General features: G+C 40.9%; 1 protein-coding gene across 1 annotated transcript; it reads left to right on the plus strand.

The window, feature by feature from the left end:
- Positions 1-12,464: 12,464 nt before the first annotated feature.
- Positions 12,465-16,754, plus strand: LOC105939817. Its single transcript, XM_036135689.1, has 3 exons — positions 12,465-12,475; positions 15,621-16,687; positions 16,747-16,754. Exons 1-3 carry the CDS (start codon positions 12,465-12,467, stop codon positions 16,752-16,754), a joined length of 1,086 nt encoding a protein of 361 aa, XP_035991582.1.
- Positions 16,755-17,633: the final 879 nt, after the last annotated feature.

Consider the following 17,633-nt stretch of genomic DNA (forward strand, 5'->3'; position numbering starts at 1 on the left):
TGGAGAGTTTCAGATACCTGGGTGTTCACGTCAACAATAAGCTGGACTGGACTCATAACACAGATGCTCTGTATAAGAAGGGCCAGAGCCGCCTCCACCTCCTGAGGAGGCTGAGGTCCTTTGGAGTGAGCAGGCCTCTGCTTAAGACCTTCTATGACTCTGTGGTGGCCTCAGTCCTCCTCTATGCTGTCGTCTGCTGGGCTCCTGGCAGCACAGAGCGGGACAGAAAGAGGCTGAATAAGCTGGTGAGGAAGGCCACTTCTGTCCTGGGCTGCTCTCTGGACTCTGTGGAGGAAGTGGCTGAGAGGAGGGTGTTGTCCAAGTTCACATCCATCATGGACAACACCTTCCACCCCCTGCACCAGACTGTAGAGGAGCTGAGCAGCTCCTTTAGTGCCAGACTTAGACAATATATGTCAATACACACGCGTATAAGTTACCGTGAATGTACAGAAGACATCCTCTGCCTTATTTCTATTTTGTATCTTTATTTTCTTATCTACTTCTTTTTGATCCACGGTATAACGAGGACACATTGTATATACCTGATGCACCTTGTCCTACTTGGCACCTGCTTCTTCTGATAACTGAGCTGATGTGACATGTGAATTTCTCCAATGTGAGATCAATAAAGCCTATCTTATCTTTGTCATGTTGTTTGCTGAGACTCAGTTTCAGGCAGCAATTACAGACCAGTTGTGGGTTCAAAAAGGGTTTATTGAAAAAACAATAATAAGTGGGCAATCACAGGGGAAGGAAGTCCAGTTCCACACTAGGAGAGGGAAGAGTTGTTAGTGCACGGCTGGATTAGATGGTAGGTGGTACAGGTGGGTCTGCTTACTTGTTCCAGTAGTGAGAAAAATGTTGGAGGGTGGACAGACGGATTACGGGTCAGAGGAGCCTTCAGATTAGCATCAGCGAGCGGGGCAGACCGAGAAGAGAAGGAGGGGCGATCCGCTGGTTCCAGCGTGCGGCCCAGATGCGGTCCAGATAAACCACTCACAAGAGGAGCAATCCACGAGGAGGAACTGTGAGAGGAAAAAGTCAAAGGGTTAGTCCTTTCAGAGGGTTGAAGCTCAATCTAAGCTCAGAGAGTACTTCTGGGACCTGGTTACCACAGGGTGTGATTAGACCATCTGGCGTCTGCTTCAGGCTCTGGCTCTTCTTTTAAACCCTGACCAATTACCTGATGAGGCACAGCTGAGGATCCAACCTGCCTGTCACACCCTGAGGAAGGAGGAGGTGAGGCAAAACACTACAGGTAAACATGGAACATGACAGTACCCCCCCCCCCCCCCCCCCCCCCTTAATGGACGCCTCCTGGCGGACGAGCAGAAGAGGCATTAGACTGCTCAAAATCTGTGATGAGGGAAGAGTCAAGAATTAAGGACCGGGGAACCCAGGAACGGTCTTCAGGACCATACCCTTCCCAGTCAACCAGGTACTGATGGCCACGCCCACGAGGACGAACACTCACAATACGACGCATTGTGAATGCTGGATGTCCGTCAATGGTTCAGGCGGGTGGAGGGGGTTTGGCCGGAGGGCACAAAGGGCTGGACTGGACAGGCCTTATTTGAGAAACGTGAAAGACTGGGTGAACTCTTATATGGGAAGGCAGCCTAAGGCGCACAGAGGAAGGACTAATGACAGAGTCAACAATGTAAGGACCCAAGAATCTGGGGGAAAGCTTTCTAGAGAAGTCCTTGAGAGGAAAGTTCCTGGATGACAGCCAAACCCTTTGCCCAGGTACATAAGTGGGAGCTGGAGTTCGCGTGCGATCAGCAAGTCTCTTGTTTTGAAATGAAGTGCGTTGGAGTGCTTCTTTAGTCTGGTTCCAGATTCTATAGCAGGAGCGGAGGTGAGACTTGACAGAAGGAAAGACGATGGTAGGAGTGTGGGAGGTTTGTGACTGTTCTTACTGTGAACACATGTCGGGCAAGCTGCTACGTACTCTGCCACATCTTTGTTCAGAGACGGCCACCAGAAGTAACGTCGTAAAAGCCCAATAGACCGACTGACCCCTGGGTGGCAGGAGAACTTTGAGGAATGCGCCCAATGAATGGCTGCAGACCGAGTGGAAGAGGGAACGTAAAGACGGTTCGGGGGTCCCCCCCCCCAGGATCTGGCTCGCTGAGCAGGGCCCTACGAACAGCTCCTTCTAGGTCCCAGGAGAGTGCTCCTATAGTGCAGGAAGTGGGAAGAATGGGCTCAGGGGCATCAACAAAGTCATCAGAGGCATATTGTCGGGAGAGGGCATCAGGTTTAATATTCTTAGAACCTGGCCGATAAGTAATAGCTAAATTAAAACGAGAGAAAAATAAGGACCACCGATATTGTCTAGGGTTGAGCCGTTTGGCGCCCTGGAGGTAGGTCAGGTTTTTGTGGTCTGTCCAAATGACAACCGGGAGTTCTGTGCCCTCTAGCCAATGTCTCCATTGTTCCAGGGCAAGTTTAATGGCAAGCAGTTCCCGGTCACCGATGTTGTAATTCCTTTCAGTAGGAGTGAACCTCTTTGAAAAGAACGCACAGGGATGCAATCTGTTGTCAGATTCAGCCCGTTGTGACAGGACTGCTCCAACGCCTGTATCAGATGCATCAATCTCCAAAGTGAACTGGGCTTGGGGATTAGGATGGATGAGGATGGGTGCGTTCACAAACCTTTTCTTGAGTTTGAGAAGGCCCTTTCAGCCTCAGGAGTCCAGATGAAGGGTCTTTTTGTCGACGTGAGGGCAGAGAGGGGAGCAGCAATGAGGCTAAAGTTCCTGACAAAACAGCGATAAAAGTTAGCAAACCCCAGGAAGCGCTGGAGTTTCTCACGGGAGTCAGGAGTCGGCCAATCTTCAATGGCCTGAATCTTTCCTGGGTCTGTCTTCATCCGTCCACCCTCGAACACAAAACACAAAAAAACTGTGGATTGGACATGAAATTCACATTTTTCCGCTTTGACATACAGCCTGTTTTCCAGCAGTCTCTGAAGCACTTTGCGGATGTGATTGTGGTGTTCCTCCAAGCTTTTTGAAAAAAATCAAAATGTCGTCCAGATATACAAAAACAAATACATTGAGAAAATCCCTCAGAACATCATTGACCAGGTTCTGAAAGACTGCCGGGCGTTAGTCAAACCGAGTCTTCCATTCGTCTCCCTTGCGAATGCGGAAGAGGTGATAGGCGTTGCGTAAATCCAGTTTGGAAAATATGGTAGCTTGTTGAACAGGTTCAATAGCGGAGGAGATGAGTGGGAGAGAGTATTTATTTTTGATAGTTATCTGGTTTAAACCTCTGTAATCAATACAGGGACGAAGGGTTTTATCTTTCTTAGCTACAAAGAAGAATCCTGCGCCCAGAGGTGAAGAGGAAGGTCGGATGATTCCGGCTTGGAGAGAGTCAATATATTTTTCCATGGCCTCTCGCTCCAGTCTGGAGAGGTTGAACAAACACCCTGAGGGTAGAGGAGCACCAGGATGAAGATTGATGGCACAATCGTAGGGGCGGTGAGGAGGAAGAGAACAAGCTCGTTCCTTACTAAATACCTGTTGAAGATCATGATATTAGCAGGGAACGTTGGAAAGGTCTGGGACTGAAACAGACTGGGTAGAGCAGGGAGGCTGAGAGGAGGCAGCTGATTGTAAACACTGGTTCAGACAGGATGAGCTCCAGGACTATCCGTAAGTTCGACCAATTGATTTGGGGATTGTGTTTCTGCAACCAAGGATATCCCAAAACTACTGGGAAATCTTTAGTGGGAAAAACAAAAAGGGTAAGCTTTTCAAGATGATTTCCTGAAACCTGAAATGGGATTAACTCAGTTCTTTGAGTTATGCTAGCAAGGGAGTGACCATCCAGGGCCTAACACGGACCGGGGATGGCAGATCAATGACTGGTATGTTGTATTGCTCAATAAGATCGGGACTTATTGATTCAGGTTCAGAACAAAATTTAATGAGTGCAAGGACAGGGAAGAACTGCTTTCTTATCTTAAGGGAAGATTGAACTGAAAGCCGAAGGTTTTTCAAAAGATCATAATTAGTGTCACCCGCCAGGACCCCCAGAATTACTGACGGGCCCGGTCTTTTGGGCGAACTGGACAGGAGGAAATGAAAAGCTGGGGGGAGCCACAATAAAGACAACTGCCAGTTGAAATTCTGCGTTGACGCTCCTCAGCAGACAAACAGGTTCTGCCTATTTGCATGGGCTCAGGAGGGCAGGAAAATGGTTGGGCGCTAGAAGTTACCAGGCCATAGTGACTAATTCTAGGGGGACCAGAGGCGAAAGGATTTCTAACCCTTACCCTCTCTCTCATGCGATTGTCCACCCGGATAGCCAAATTGACTAGCTCATTAACAGTTTCTGGCGCCTTGTGCAACCCCAGTTCATCCTTAATTCTCTCATTTAAAGAATTAAGATATGCCCCCTTAAGAGCTTTTTCGTTCCAGCCGGATTGAGCTGCCAAAGTGCGGAACTCAATAGCCAGTTCAGCCACAGAGCGGTTTCCTTGCTTTAATCCCCACATTTTATTAGCCGACTCCTCATCACTAATTTGGGGACTAAAGGTTTGTTTAAAAAGTTAAATGAAATTACTATAAAGGTAAGTTGGCAGTGTGCTCTCATCAATTATGTTCTCTGCCCATCTAAGGGCCTTGTCTCTAAGTAAACCAGTGATATATGATATCTTATTGGTGTCATCAGGGAAGGAACGGGGTGACCCATTAAACACTAAGGTGCATTGCAAGAGGAATCCTTTGCATTTACCTAGTTCCCCCGTAAAGGGTTGCGGGGTGGGCGAGGTAAACTCCTGGTAGGCGGGGACTGAGACGCTCGGCGGGGCGGCTGCAGCGAAAACAGGAGAAGGGTTAACAACAGGGTTTTGTAATTGTGACCTTAGATTCTGAAGATTCAGTTCCGGCTGTGTGGGCCGTACATTTGCATATTGCGAGTTGTAGAGGAAGCTGGATTTTTTGCAGAAGGTCAGTTAATAGATCTGCATGAGTTGCTGGTTTTCCCTTTGATGTTATCATGCCTCTATTGTGCCAATACTGTGCAAAAGTGTGAACTGCTGAAAAAGCATACTGACTATCTGTGTATATAGTGGCTTGTTTTCCTTTCATTAATTTGCAAGCCTCTGTGAGGGCTACCAGTTCTGCAGCTTGAGCAGAAAAGTTTGATGGCAGTTTTTCTGCTTTTAAAACTTTTGTTGCTGTAGCAACAGCATAACCTGTCTGTGTTTTACCGTAGTTGTCTTTTCTTGATGAGCCATCTACGAAAAGAGTTTGTCCCTCGGTTAAGGGTTGATCTTTTAGATCTGGTCTGGATTTAGTCAACTGTTCAGCTATTTGTTGACAGTCATGCTTACTGCCGTCTTCCGGGAGCGGCAGAAGTGTGGCTGGATTCAAAGTGGTGCAGCATTCAATTTTCAAATGAGGTTGAGAGAGCAGTGTGGCCATGCATGACAAGTGTCTTGCCGGTGACAGAAAAGTCATGTTTGTTTGTAGCAGAAGTGCTGATACCGCATGAGGCACTTTTAATGTTAGTGGGTGAAAAAGTACAAGTGTTGCACTTGTTTCAATAGCTATGGAGGCCGCGATTACTGAACGTACACATGGTGATAAGGCGCATGCCACACTGTCTAGTTTAGATGAAAAGTATGCAATTGGCTTCATTTTTGCACCGTGCTGCTGTACTAAAACAGGTCATGTAATGGCCTTTGCAGTCTACCATTTGAATAAATGGTTTATTGTAATTCGGCAACGCTAGAGCGGTGCTGGAAACTAAGGCCTGTTTTAGATTCCAAAAGGCTTTTTCTGCTTCCGCCGTCCAGTTTAATTGTGCTGACATTTTCAATTCTTGTTCATACATTAGTTTTTGTAGAGGCCCTGCTATTTCTGCGTAATTTGGGATCCAGTTTCTGCAGTAGTTTGTGAGGCCTAAAAATGACATCATTTGTGCTTTTGTTACAGGTTTTGGTGCTTGTAGTACAGCTGTCTTCCTTTCCTCTAAGATGGTTCTGCCTTGTGCATTCAGGTTATGACCTAAATATTTCACCGTTGTTCTACAGAGTTGAAGTTTGTTTTTGATGATTTTATGGCCTTCGCTGGCTAGATGTTCTAATAGGGCTTTTGTATCTGTTTCACAGGTCTGCTTTCCTGGAGATGCTAAAAGCACGTCATCCACGTATAGCAGAATTTGGCTCCCTCCAGGAGGGTTAAATTTTGCCACACTTGCGGACATTACTTGTGAATAGATAGTTGGACTTTCACAGTATCCTTGGGGTAGCCTGGTTTAAGTATATCTTTGACCTTTAAAGGTAAATGCAAACCAGAACTGACTCGTTTTGTCCACTGGCACAGAAAAGAATGCATTGCTGATGTGTACAACAGTAGTATGTTGAATCTGGTCTTAAAGTATTGAGAAGAGTGTAAGGATCTGATACGCATGGTGCTCTTTGCACTACTGCGTTGTTAACTGCCTGTAGGTCCTGGACCATTCTCCATCCGACTGATGGGGCCTTTTTCTTCACTGGAAAAGTTGTACCCATATGGTCTAGCGGTTAGGCCCAGGTTCGACTACCGGTATGGGAACCAGACTACCTCTACTCAGATGCTCAAAGCACATCTGTAGCAGGAATAATCTTGCCAGAAAAACTAAAAAGGTTTAACAGAATGCATTTTCCCTCACATGTGTCACTCTTTAAAAACAAACAGAGTGAGTGGAAACAGTTGGGACAGATAGTGTATCATGCACAAAGGGCAGAGGACTGGATAAGCACCTCAGTTAATACATGGACCAGTGCAAGCACAGGCCAAGAAAGCCTTGTTTTGGACCACGCTTGTACAGTTTGGAGTACATCTAGATGGAGAAACATCACAAACATGATCTATAATGAATTTAACTAAGGAAGAGGAGATTCTGTTAAAAGATCTACCACCTTCCCTCTGGTCCCAGGGTCCCACTAACGTAGGACTAGTTAAAGGAGCAGTACCAGTGCAAATAACACCCAAATCTGACTACAGACCCTGTGTCAGACAATACCCTTTAAAGCCTGATGCACAACAAGAAATTGAGCCAGTGATTAAAGATCTCATTACAGCAGGAGTAATTGTTAAATGTGATGACTCACCATGCAACACTCCCTTTTTGGGAATTGAGGCGTCCCTCAAATCCGTATTTTTCTATCCATTTGTCTAAGTGTTCAATTTTATCGGGATCCCTGGCTTGCACAAATTTCCAGTCGCTGCATATTAATCCTTCCCTTAATTTGCTTGAGCTTTTTCCCATTTTGAATCAATTTGGTCCAGTGTGCTAACACCTGGGGTATTCTAAACACTGGGGTTTGTTTTTTTAGCAGGACAATACTAAAAACTATTGTGGTAATTTCTGTTTCAACCTTTTCAGGTGAGAAATTCTTGCCTTTGCATCCACAAAAGTCGTATTGTACTTTTCCTGCTGTTTTAGTATGGAACAATAGAACCTAGTGGTTCTATTGTTCCCAATCACACTCTCAGTCACACTTTTAAGGCCTATTTAATTGAGATGACAAATATCCTACTTTTACCACAGACAGTTCCGGGGGCCTGCTCCCTTGGTAGGATTTATTTTACTCTATTTTGTCTTTTTCACTCAGGTTTTTGTTTTAAAGAAAAAACCTACTTACAGTATTTACAGGACTCCGTCGTCCTCCTTTGTGTCTTAATCCTTAAGTCCTGCTGTGGCCACAGTCTTTCTGGATTTCACCCGCGTCCACCAGTATCTTCAGGTATGTTGGTATCTGGCTCGAAGTACCAAGTTAATGTCAAGCCTAAGCACCTAGAGCATCATACAAACAGGGAAAAAAAGACACAAAGACAATTAGTTTGGTTTCATTCTCGAGGAGAGTAGGAAGAAGACCACACAGTTACAACCCTTTGAAAAAGTCAAAGGGTTAGTCCTTTCAGAGGGTTGAAGCTCAATCTAAGCTCAGAGAGTACTTCTGGGACCTGGTTACCACAGGATGTGATTAGACCATCTGGCGTCTGCTTCAGGCTCCGGCTCTTCTTTTAAACCCTGACCAATTACCTGATGAGGCACAGCTGAGGATCCAACCTGCCTGTCACACCCTGAGGAAGGAGGAGGTGAGGCAAAACACTACAGGTAAACATGGAACATGACAATCTTATCTTAATGACATCCGAATAGACTCACTGGACGAAATGATTCACATTTAAGTGGATCTTTATTTTTCTTAAGGGTCACCAAAATCATAGCCTGTTACTGTAGCGAATATTATAAACGAATACAGTGAGGTTATGTATTAATATAAAAATAAATTAATAAACGATACAAAAAAATACTTTCATCATCATTCATTCATTCATTTATATCACTTGTTTGAGTTATTGAGTTGTTAATTGTAAAAAAAAATAAAAATAATTGGGGGGCCCCAAGCGGCCACTTAGTTTGCTTGTGCCTCGGGCCGGCCCTGCTGCCAGGTGCTGCATCGATTGAACACCGTTTTTAAAAGAAAGAGCATTGATCCTTTGAAGGAATTTACAGCTACATGTGGCCACAATGCCAGGATGGGAAGATATCATTGCGAGTTTCTCGGTTCTAGGAGGTTCTACTGGTTCCTGTGAGGTGCTACAGGCTGCTGAAGGAGTAAATGGACGTTTATTGGTGTTTTATCATGTTGTACTATTCCAATGGTTAAGATAATGGTAATGAAAATGACTGATACCACTATGCTGAAGATCAATACTTATGTAGACTTGATTTCTGTTTATGCTGACCATGATCTGGAGAAGTATGATGTTTCTGAATTAAAAAAAGATGACAGTACTGATGAAGATGGATTTTACACTATTTATAATGATGTAATAACTCTAAACCAGATGGGAAGTTAATACTGATGTTCAGCATTCTAGTATTTTAAATGAAGTATGATGTATCCTTTAACATTTTGTTTCTAATTATTTCAGTTTTCGCTTTGCTTATGTACATTTTACACAAGTTCCTGTTTCTGACTATCACAGGCTCATGATGTTTTGTACATTTCCTTTATTATGTCATGATTTCATACTCAGAAGAAAGGATTGTTGTGGAAAGTTTTATTGATTTATGTAACTCTGATCATATCTTGTCTGGATACACCTGCATAACTTTCCGTGTGAAAGAAGCTTCCATGCTGACAGATTTATTATTGTTTCCACATCCAAGGACACAGAGAGGAGGTGAGTTAGATAGGAACTGGATGGTACCAGTGGCTGCACTCTTCTGAAGATTAATCCCACTTTCTATGTTAACCCAGAATGTACAATGGTTTAGTGTGTTCTTATTCGTTCACTCTGTTTCCTGACTGCGTTGGGGGACAGAGAAATTCAAACGCTTTTTGCCTTTGAATTAAAAAACTTACAAAGACAAAGATGCATCTTTCCTTTTCTCTTATCTTTTCTTTATCTTTCTCATGAGTGGTGTGCTCACTTAATTGACAATTATTAATATCCACTACATTTGATAACGGTCAACAGAAAATTTCTCCCCAAGCTCACTTAGCCGCCATAATCCAGGTTGGTGTTGAACTCATACACTAAACTAATACAGACAGACACCACACCCACGGTGCCACCCACTGAGAGTGTCCTCTGACGTCACATGTGCGTGCACATACACCCATATAGAGGAGAATGTCATCATAAGGGCACAAGACATAACCACTATGCTCCTGCATAGTCTTTTTAAGTTTATTGCAAATGAAACTAAAATAGTAATTAATGAGACACTGGAGTGACTTTAATTAGCAACTAAATAGTTTAAGGCTTCATCAATCAGACAAGGTAACAAAAAGCAAATGTTTAGGAGCTAACATGATGAAGTGACTTAGAGTGAGATCATGTGACCACAGTATCTCCTCCTCCTCCTAACAGATTAAATAGCTCTTCCTCATCTCCACTCTTCCTGTCTTCTCAGCCTCACCGAACGATTTGAACAATAACAACAGGTAGGAAAACTTTCTGATATCACAATCTGCAGACTTTAGATCACAATCTGAGGCACCAAGCTGAGATATGTTTTTTTAAAGCAGGGTTCTCACTAGGTCTTAAATGTCTAAATTACAAAACTTTGAATTCAAGGCATTAAAAACTGTTACAAAGGACTAGATTTCCATCCAAGTTCATAAATTTTATCTAGTCAAGCCCTTCTTTATTTTTTAGTTTTGTTTATTCGACAACTATTGCATGAATAAAGAATAAAACCAATTGCACGAAAGTTGGGCTTCTGCTTTTGTTTCGATTTCTCCCGTCGCGACGACAGCTCCACCCTGTCCCCTAGCCTGGCAAGCCAGACTCAGTTTCTCTTTTGCTTTGAATTTGAATATCGCTTTGAATATTATTTATTTTTGAACGCTGAAGTAAATGTGGATCCAATTTCTGTTTTTTTGTGCAGCGCTTCTGTTTCAGCGCTTCCCTGGCCAAATAACATCAGCTTGACTGAATTGGTAAACTGTTGTGGCAACATTTCCAAAGCATTTTAGTTGGACACAATTTTTGTATATGTAAATATTTAAATAGTATGAAAATAAGGATATACAATACTTGAAAAAATATAAAAAATGAAAAGAAATTTCGAAATGTAAAACTTTAGGGTGCTAAATAAAGAAATATTTAAAAGCAGAGATCCAAAACACGTTTTTGTGTATTATAATTCCACTGGTTTACAGTAAAATATAGCTAATCAGGATCTTTTGCTCAATCAGCATCCTTGTGGATGATTTCCCCTGCATGTCCATAAGGGGTGCACAGATTCTACAGATTTTGTACATTTTATATACCAAATTGATGGGTACACTCTGGGAGATTATTGTAAAAACCATGTTAACACCAAGCTAATAGAGCAACACCTGTATCATTACTCATTCAAATATTCGCATCACACATTCCTTCCAATTTTTACAAACACCCTGAGTTAGTATCTGGGTTTCCATTTGTAAGGTTACACAGTCAAAATCAAACAGCTATATTTTGGGTTCTTTACTGTCATAAGAGGGGAAAAAAATGGGTTTTTATTTTTAAAGAGAGAGTTTTACCACGTTATAAATTTGTACATGTCACAGTTCAAAATTAAATATTTAATTACAAAGCTAAAGTTTGAAACTATAAATTAAATTGCAAACCAAGCATTTAGTTTTTAAACTAAATATCTGGCTCCAAATTAAATGTTTAGTTTACAAACTAAGTATTTACTTTGGAGCTAAATATTTAGCTTGCTAATTAAATAATTAACTTGGAAGTATGACTTATTTATAAATTTATGAATAACAAAAATCTGAAAAATTAACCATGCCATTTATCTCTAATGACAGGCTAAATATATTTTGCTATAAATCTTTCATTGTATAACTTTACAAACGGAACCCCATTGGTCTACTAGCAGGGATGAAAAAATGTCCAGATAATTTACAGAGAGAACAAAACTAAAAGGTGGTTTGCTTTATGTGAAAGCATATGTTTTATTAAGAGCGACACAGACTAAGGAATTAAGAGTTAAAGTTTGCTAACGTAAACATCCCTTAGCTTACATGTGTCTGCTCTAGTGTTGATGTCTTCTTGGAGTTTTTAATGGAACTTCATAGCCCAGCCACTTTTCTGGCATCATGTGGTCTACTGTTGGTCTTTGGTCGACAAAATGAAAAGAACAAACATACGGTCGCATCGATGGTTTCTTCAACTTTAAAGCTTTTAAGCACAGGTGAAGGGATTTCTCATTCTTCGGCTAGTGACAGGAAGTGACCGACTGGAAGTCTCGCACAAATAACCATCAACTGTCAATTTTTCCGTTGAAAATAAGGTGGATACAGCGAACTGATTAACTGCTGCCATATTGAAGAGAGGCAAAAGTTAGTCTGGCTGGCCAGGTTACCTATCCCCCTCCTGTCCACCTCTCCTTCTGGCTGTGCTCAGAGCAGCTGTGGACAGCGGTGCCCTCAGTAATGGCTGACAGGGAGAGAAACAGAACCTTTGCAGTTGTTTTCCACTGTAGACAAAAAAAATTAGAAAAGCATTATTTCACATGCAGTTATTCAGTACTACTGAAGCAACACTAAACTTCTTAAAAGCTTTCCTTGTTAAAATTTATGGGATCATTTGAAGTTTTCTGGCAATGTGTCCTAAAAGCGCTTTAAAAGGTCTTAAATCCAACTTAATGAAACCTGCAATAGCCTATATTAAAGCGTTGAAAAAAGATTTTGATATAAAATAAGTGGAACATGTTTAGGTTTTTACAGCTGAGGCCAGTTGTGTTTTCTTAATTTTATTTCTAACTTAAATATCACGCAGGAATTACATTTTGATCAGGTTTATTCTTTCATATGCAAGGTTGCCTGAAGTATGACTTTAACTATATTTACAAACATAACAATAACTTTACTATTTTTGTTCATTAATCACAAGATTCTGTTTCATCTTGACTGGAGTGAAGATCACCACTTTTTCATCATGGAAGGAATGTAAGTTAAAAAAAACTTACTGTTCACAAAAAGAAAATGCATTTAATACATGCTCATTAAACCACACAAACATGTTTTTAGTGCTATCTAATTTGTTTGTACTTAAAGGAGACTAAATTAGACACATATTAAGATAATATGTTATCTCAATATCATAAATTTGAAAAGTTTATGATATTGAGATATCATATTGATTGAATCATATTGATTGAGTCTGAGATTCAGATAGTCGAATCTCGGATTCAGGAAGAGCAGTGTGGTTTTCGTCCTGGCCGTGGAACAATGGACCAGCTCTATACCTTCAGCAGGATTCTGGAGGGGGCATGGGAGTTTGCCCAACCAGTCTACATGTGCTTTGTGGATCTGGAGAAGGCATTCGTCCGTGTCCCCCGAGGGATCCTGTGGGGGGTACTCCGGGAGTATGGAGTACCGGACCCTTTAATAAGGTCTGTCAGGTCTCTGTACGACCGCTGTCAGAGTCTGGTCCACATTGCCGGCAGTAAGTCGGACTCGTTTCCGGTGAGAGTTGGACACCGCCAAGGTTGCCCTTTGCCACAAAGTAACAAAATCCCTGAAGCCTTTACTCATTTCTGCCACATCATTATAACATTTTGCTGTTGGCCATCCTCCCTCTGATACATCCTGTTTCCACAGAATATCCCGTTCAGAAAAATCCTTTAGTTTAATGATCAAATGTTCCCTTTTGTCAGAACAAATTGAAATGAGTCTATCATCAGACTTGTCAGTGCAACCATAGACATCATATACGTAGACGCGTTGTTGGGCGCAGGTTCGCACGTCAACGTCACCGCCATATTGTATGTGACAGAAAAAAATTAAGTTCTGTTGTAGTGAACCTGGATCAGAGAAGATGCCTCATTCCTGTGCTGCATGGAAATGTATTCTGGCTGATTTCACTACTTGTATCTGCCTTCTATAAACTAAGGCTGCACCATGTTGCAAAACTGGACACACTAAAGCTGCAGAGTGGCAACACTAGGAAAAAGCTGTGCAAGACCATTCTTTTTCAAGGTTTTTAGCTTGCATACAGTACAGACTATTTTATTTAGACATAGATGTGCATATATAGATTTCCAAGTATTATAAATAAGCCAAATAAAGTGCTGTGGGATTATATATATATATATATATATATATATATATATATATATATATATATATATATATATATATATATATATATATATATATATATATATATATATATATATGTGTGTGTGTGTGTGTGTGTGTGTGTGTGTGTGCGTGTTTGTGCGTGTGTGTGTATATGTGTATGTGTTATGAATATAAGGATCAATTTGTTAAATCTAAACATTGTGGTCTTCATTATTTCATAAAACCGTGTCACATGTGAACCTTTAGGAACAGATTTTTTGGGGGAGTATTAAAGAGGTAAAATTAGTAATATGAGAAAAAAAGACCTAGGACAATATAGTAAAAAACAAAACAAAACAAAAACATAAAAGTGGTAATGTTATGAGAAAAACGTCATATTATGAGAATTAAGGGGGAACATTTCCAGAATAGTCACAGTTTGCAGAATTATTTCACTCCTGGAGTAATAGGGCCAGGTTAGATTATTTTATATATTTTTATTCTTTATGAGAATAAATTTAGGAGAATAAAGCTAAAGGGATATGAAAACGAAGTTGGAATATTACAAAAATAAAAATATTACGAATACAAAGTATATTCTTAGATTAAAGTCCCTTTGATGCTGTTTAAGTTACTGAGTAACTGCAGATTTGCCACATTTAAGATGGCGGACGCTCTGACGCATCGCAGCATAGGCAGATCCCGTCCAACGAGGTGTCTACGTATATAATGTCTAGCAACACCATAGACATATATCTTATATTATGTCTATGAGCAACACCCCACCCTCTGCATAGAAGAAGAATGCGCAGTGACCCGACCTGTTACCCAGTGTTCCTTTTGGGCTCAGCACTGCCCCCTATCAGTGCGACATGGTACTTCCTGCTTCACTCAAGAAACTTTAACAAAGCTTAAATGGCCGATTACAAAGACCTAATATGTCACACACATTCATTATACATTTTAGACAGGCTGTGGAATGTTGAAATGTTGAACTCATTCTAAAGATAAACACATTAATAGAACAGTCAATAGAACAGTCTGATTTTGATCTAATCAGTGTTAGTATTTTACTTGTCCTAATGAGAGCTGACGCATTGCCTCCCCTGCCTCCCCTTACTGCACATCACTGATTTTATCCTAACAGACGACACTCTCCCAGTATTTCATCATTGGTTCGTCCAAATGGTGTCATGATTTGGGTTTTGGTTCATGTTTATTTATTTGATCAGCTATCAGGTTTTGGCTTCTTCAGCTTTTGTACTGTTTTAGGTTATCCGGTCTATGTTTATTGTTTTGGTTAAGTAGCTTATTTCTGCCTCTGGGTTTATTTCTGTTTTGAATTCCAGTTTAGCCTTTTTACTTCATCAGTTATTCTGGTCCCTGTATTAGTTCTGATTTTAGTTCTGTGATCTAGTGTCCTGTCAGTTCTGTATTGCTCCCGCCTTCGGTTAATTACTTTCAATTCCGCTCACCTGTTTATCCGTCTATTTAAGCCTCACTCCCTCCTTAGTTTGTTGTCGGGTCGTCGTCAATTCATACCATGCGTGCATCCCCTGTTTTCCTGGTAAGAGCTCCCAGCGTCTTGATTAATTTTTTGTAACACGTTTTGTATTTTTCTGCCCAGTTTCTGTTTGTCAAGTATCGTCTGGATGTCTGCCTTACCCCTTTTTTGGATCCTGTCTGTTTGCCCGTTTTATTCCCTCTAATAAATCTCCGTAAAGAGCATTCCTAGTGTGTTGGTTGAATTCCAGATTCATCTCCCTTCTAATTCATGACAAATGGCTGTAAACTGGAAGCAAGTGTCAACATGCTTTTCCGTCAGCAGTGAAACATAATTCAATTCAATTCATGAAACATGTCATCTCAAGGCACTTTCTACAGTCATACCTGTCAGAAACATTGAAAGGACCACCTGCTCATGGATAGGCTCTAGTGAAGCAATAATCTTAAATTTGGTCTTTATCAAAAAGTGATCCGCTGACCTCTTTTACTGTTTTAACTTTGTTCTTCTCCCCATTTTGTATAGAACGTATGTTCATGATAATGCCATCATAGACAAGGGACCCCCTGTCCGTTATCATCTGAGGCTGGAGAAGAAGAACCTTGATGGAGATGAAGCTGGGTCCAAACTCATAAGATACACCCTTGGAAAGAAAGATCCAACCAAGCCAAATAAAACAATCCTGCTGGTTGGAGAGACAGGAGCAGGAAAATCCTCCTTTATCAACTCTTTTCTGAACTATGCAATAGGAGTAAAAGAGGGAGACAAAGTTTGGTTTGAGATTGTCAATGAAACTATTAAAGCCTCGGGAAGTGTGACATCTCAGGTGATAGTTTATGAGATCTATGGTTTTGAAGGTAAAACTCTGCCATACTCTCTGACCATCATCGATACTCCTGGATATGGAGACACCAGAGGGATTGAAAAAGATGCTGTGATTGCTCAGAAATTGTATGATTTATTTCGGTCAGAGGAGGGTATACACACAGTTGATGCAGTGGGACTGGTAATGAAAGCAAGTGATAATCGATTAAGTGACCGACTGCTGTATATTCTCAGTTCGTCGCTGGCGCTGTTTGGAAAAGACCTTGAGAAGAACCTTGTAGCTCTCATCACTCACTCAGATGGAATGCCACCCACAGTTGCTCTAAAAGCTCTTGAAGATGCAAACGTTAAACTGGCCAAAAATGAGAGAAACCAACCAGTTCACTTTGAGTTTAATAATTGCCTGAGCACTAAAATAACAGAAGAAACTGAGTTTGGGTTAAACCAGGCATGGGAAGTTACAGAGAGAGGAATGGGTGGATTCATAACATTCCTGGAACAGACTCCACCTCAAAGGCTGGAGAAAACCGTGTTAGTCCTAGGCCAGCAGATCAGATTGGCAGCCTGCATTAACAATCTGGTAGACAAAATTGATCTGAACAAAAAGAAGCAGAAAGAGATTGAAAAAACTATAGAATATCTAAAGAAATATGAGAATAAATTTAAAATAGGAGAGAATTTCACATACGAAGCTCAAGAGTACTACGTGGAAAAGGAAGACATTTATGGAGGGATGTGGTTCTCTATGTTTGGTGGAGCAGTCACTTGTAATGAATGTAAAGAGAACTGTCACTATCCTGAATGCACTTGGGCCTGGTATCCACAGCAGTGTGAGGTCATGAAAAATGGTCACTGCACTGTTTGCACCAATAAGTGCCCTGCAGACAAACATGTGAAAGAGCAAAAGAAATATGTGATCAAGACAAAAACAGTTACAAAGACCAGTGAAGAATTAAAACAACAACATGAAGAGAAAATAAATCTTGAAAAGGAAATAAACACCTTGTTGGAAGAAGTCTACACGCATCTTCTCAACCTGGAGAAGAATGCCCTGAGCATTGGCGGCTTGTTTTGCCATGTAAACATTGACATCGTAATTGAGGAGCTGAAGGAGAGAAATGACACAGAAAAAGTTCAGAAATTGGAAGAGATTAGAGGAAACAATGATAAAGGAATCTGGGCAGCTCTGAGGTACGCAGGAGGTAAAATCCGTGATAACATACCAAATCCCTTTAAAAAAAAAATTGAGAATGAATAATGAGAGCAGACCAAATCTGAGGTGGACATCTCCTGACATAAAGTGATCATCTTTTAAAAGAAGGCTGGAAAGGCTTTTCCTTCTTAATACTATAAATCAGTGTACTTTTATCTAACTTCTCAGTTGCTTTTCATGCTGAATTCTAACTGCTGCAGTTTTTTTTCTTTTGGAATATTGTTTATGAGATCATTGGTTTAAAATCATGTAAATAATTCTGTAATTTTATTTTTATGTTTTATCTGATTAACAATTCCGGTTTCTATTAGCAATTTTAGTAAGAGTACTATGGAAACAAAGAAATATTTGATCACTTATAACAAAACATGTTTAACATATTTGTGGATTTGTTTTTTCCAAGCAATATTTTCAGTGAATGATTTAAACATATACCTACCATGCAAATTATTTTCTTTTAATTAATGTGTACAATAAAAGTGTAGTTCAACAAATATTTC

This window comes from Fundulus heteroclitus, chromosome 4, assembly GCF_011125445.2.
Source record: "Fundulus heteroclitus isolate FHET01 chromosome 4, MU-UCD_Fhet_4.1, whole genome shotgun sequence".
In the NCBI taxonomy this organism is placed as follows: Eukaryota; Metazoa; Chordata; class Actinopteri; order Cyprinodontiformes; family Fundulidae; genus Fundulus; species Fundulus heteroclitus.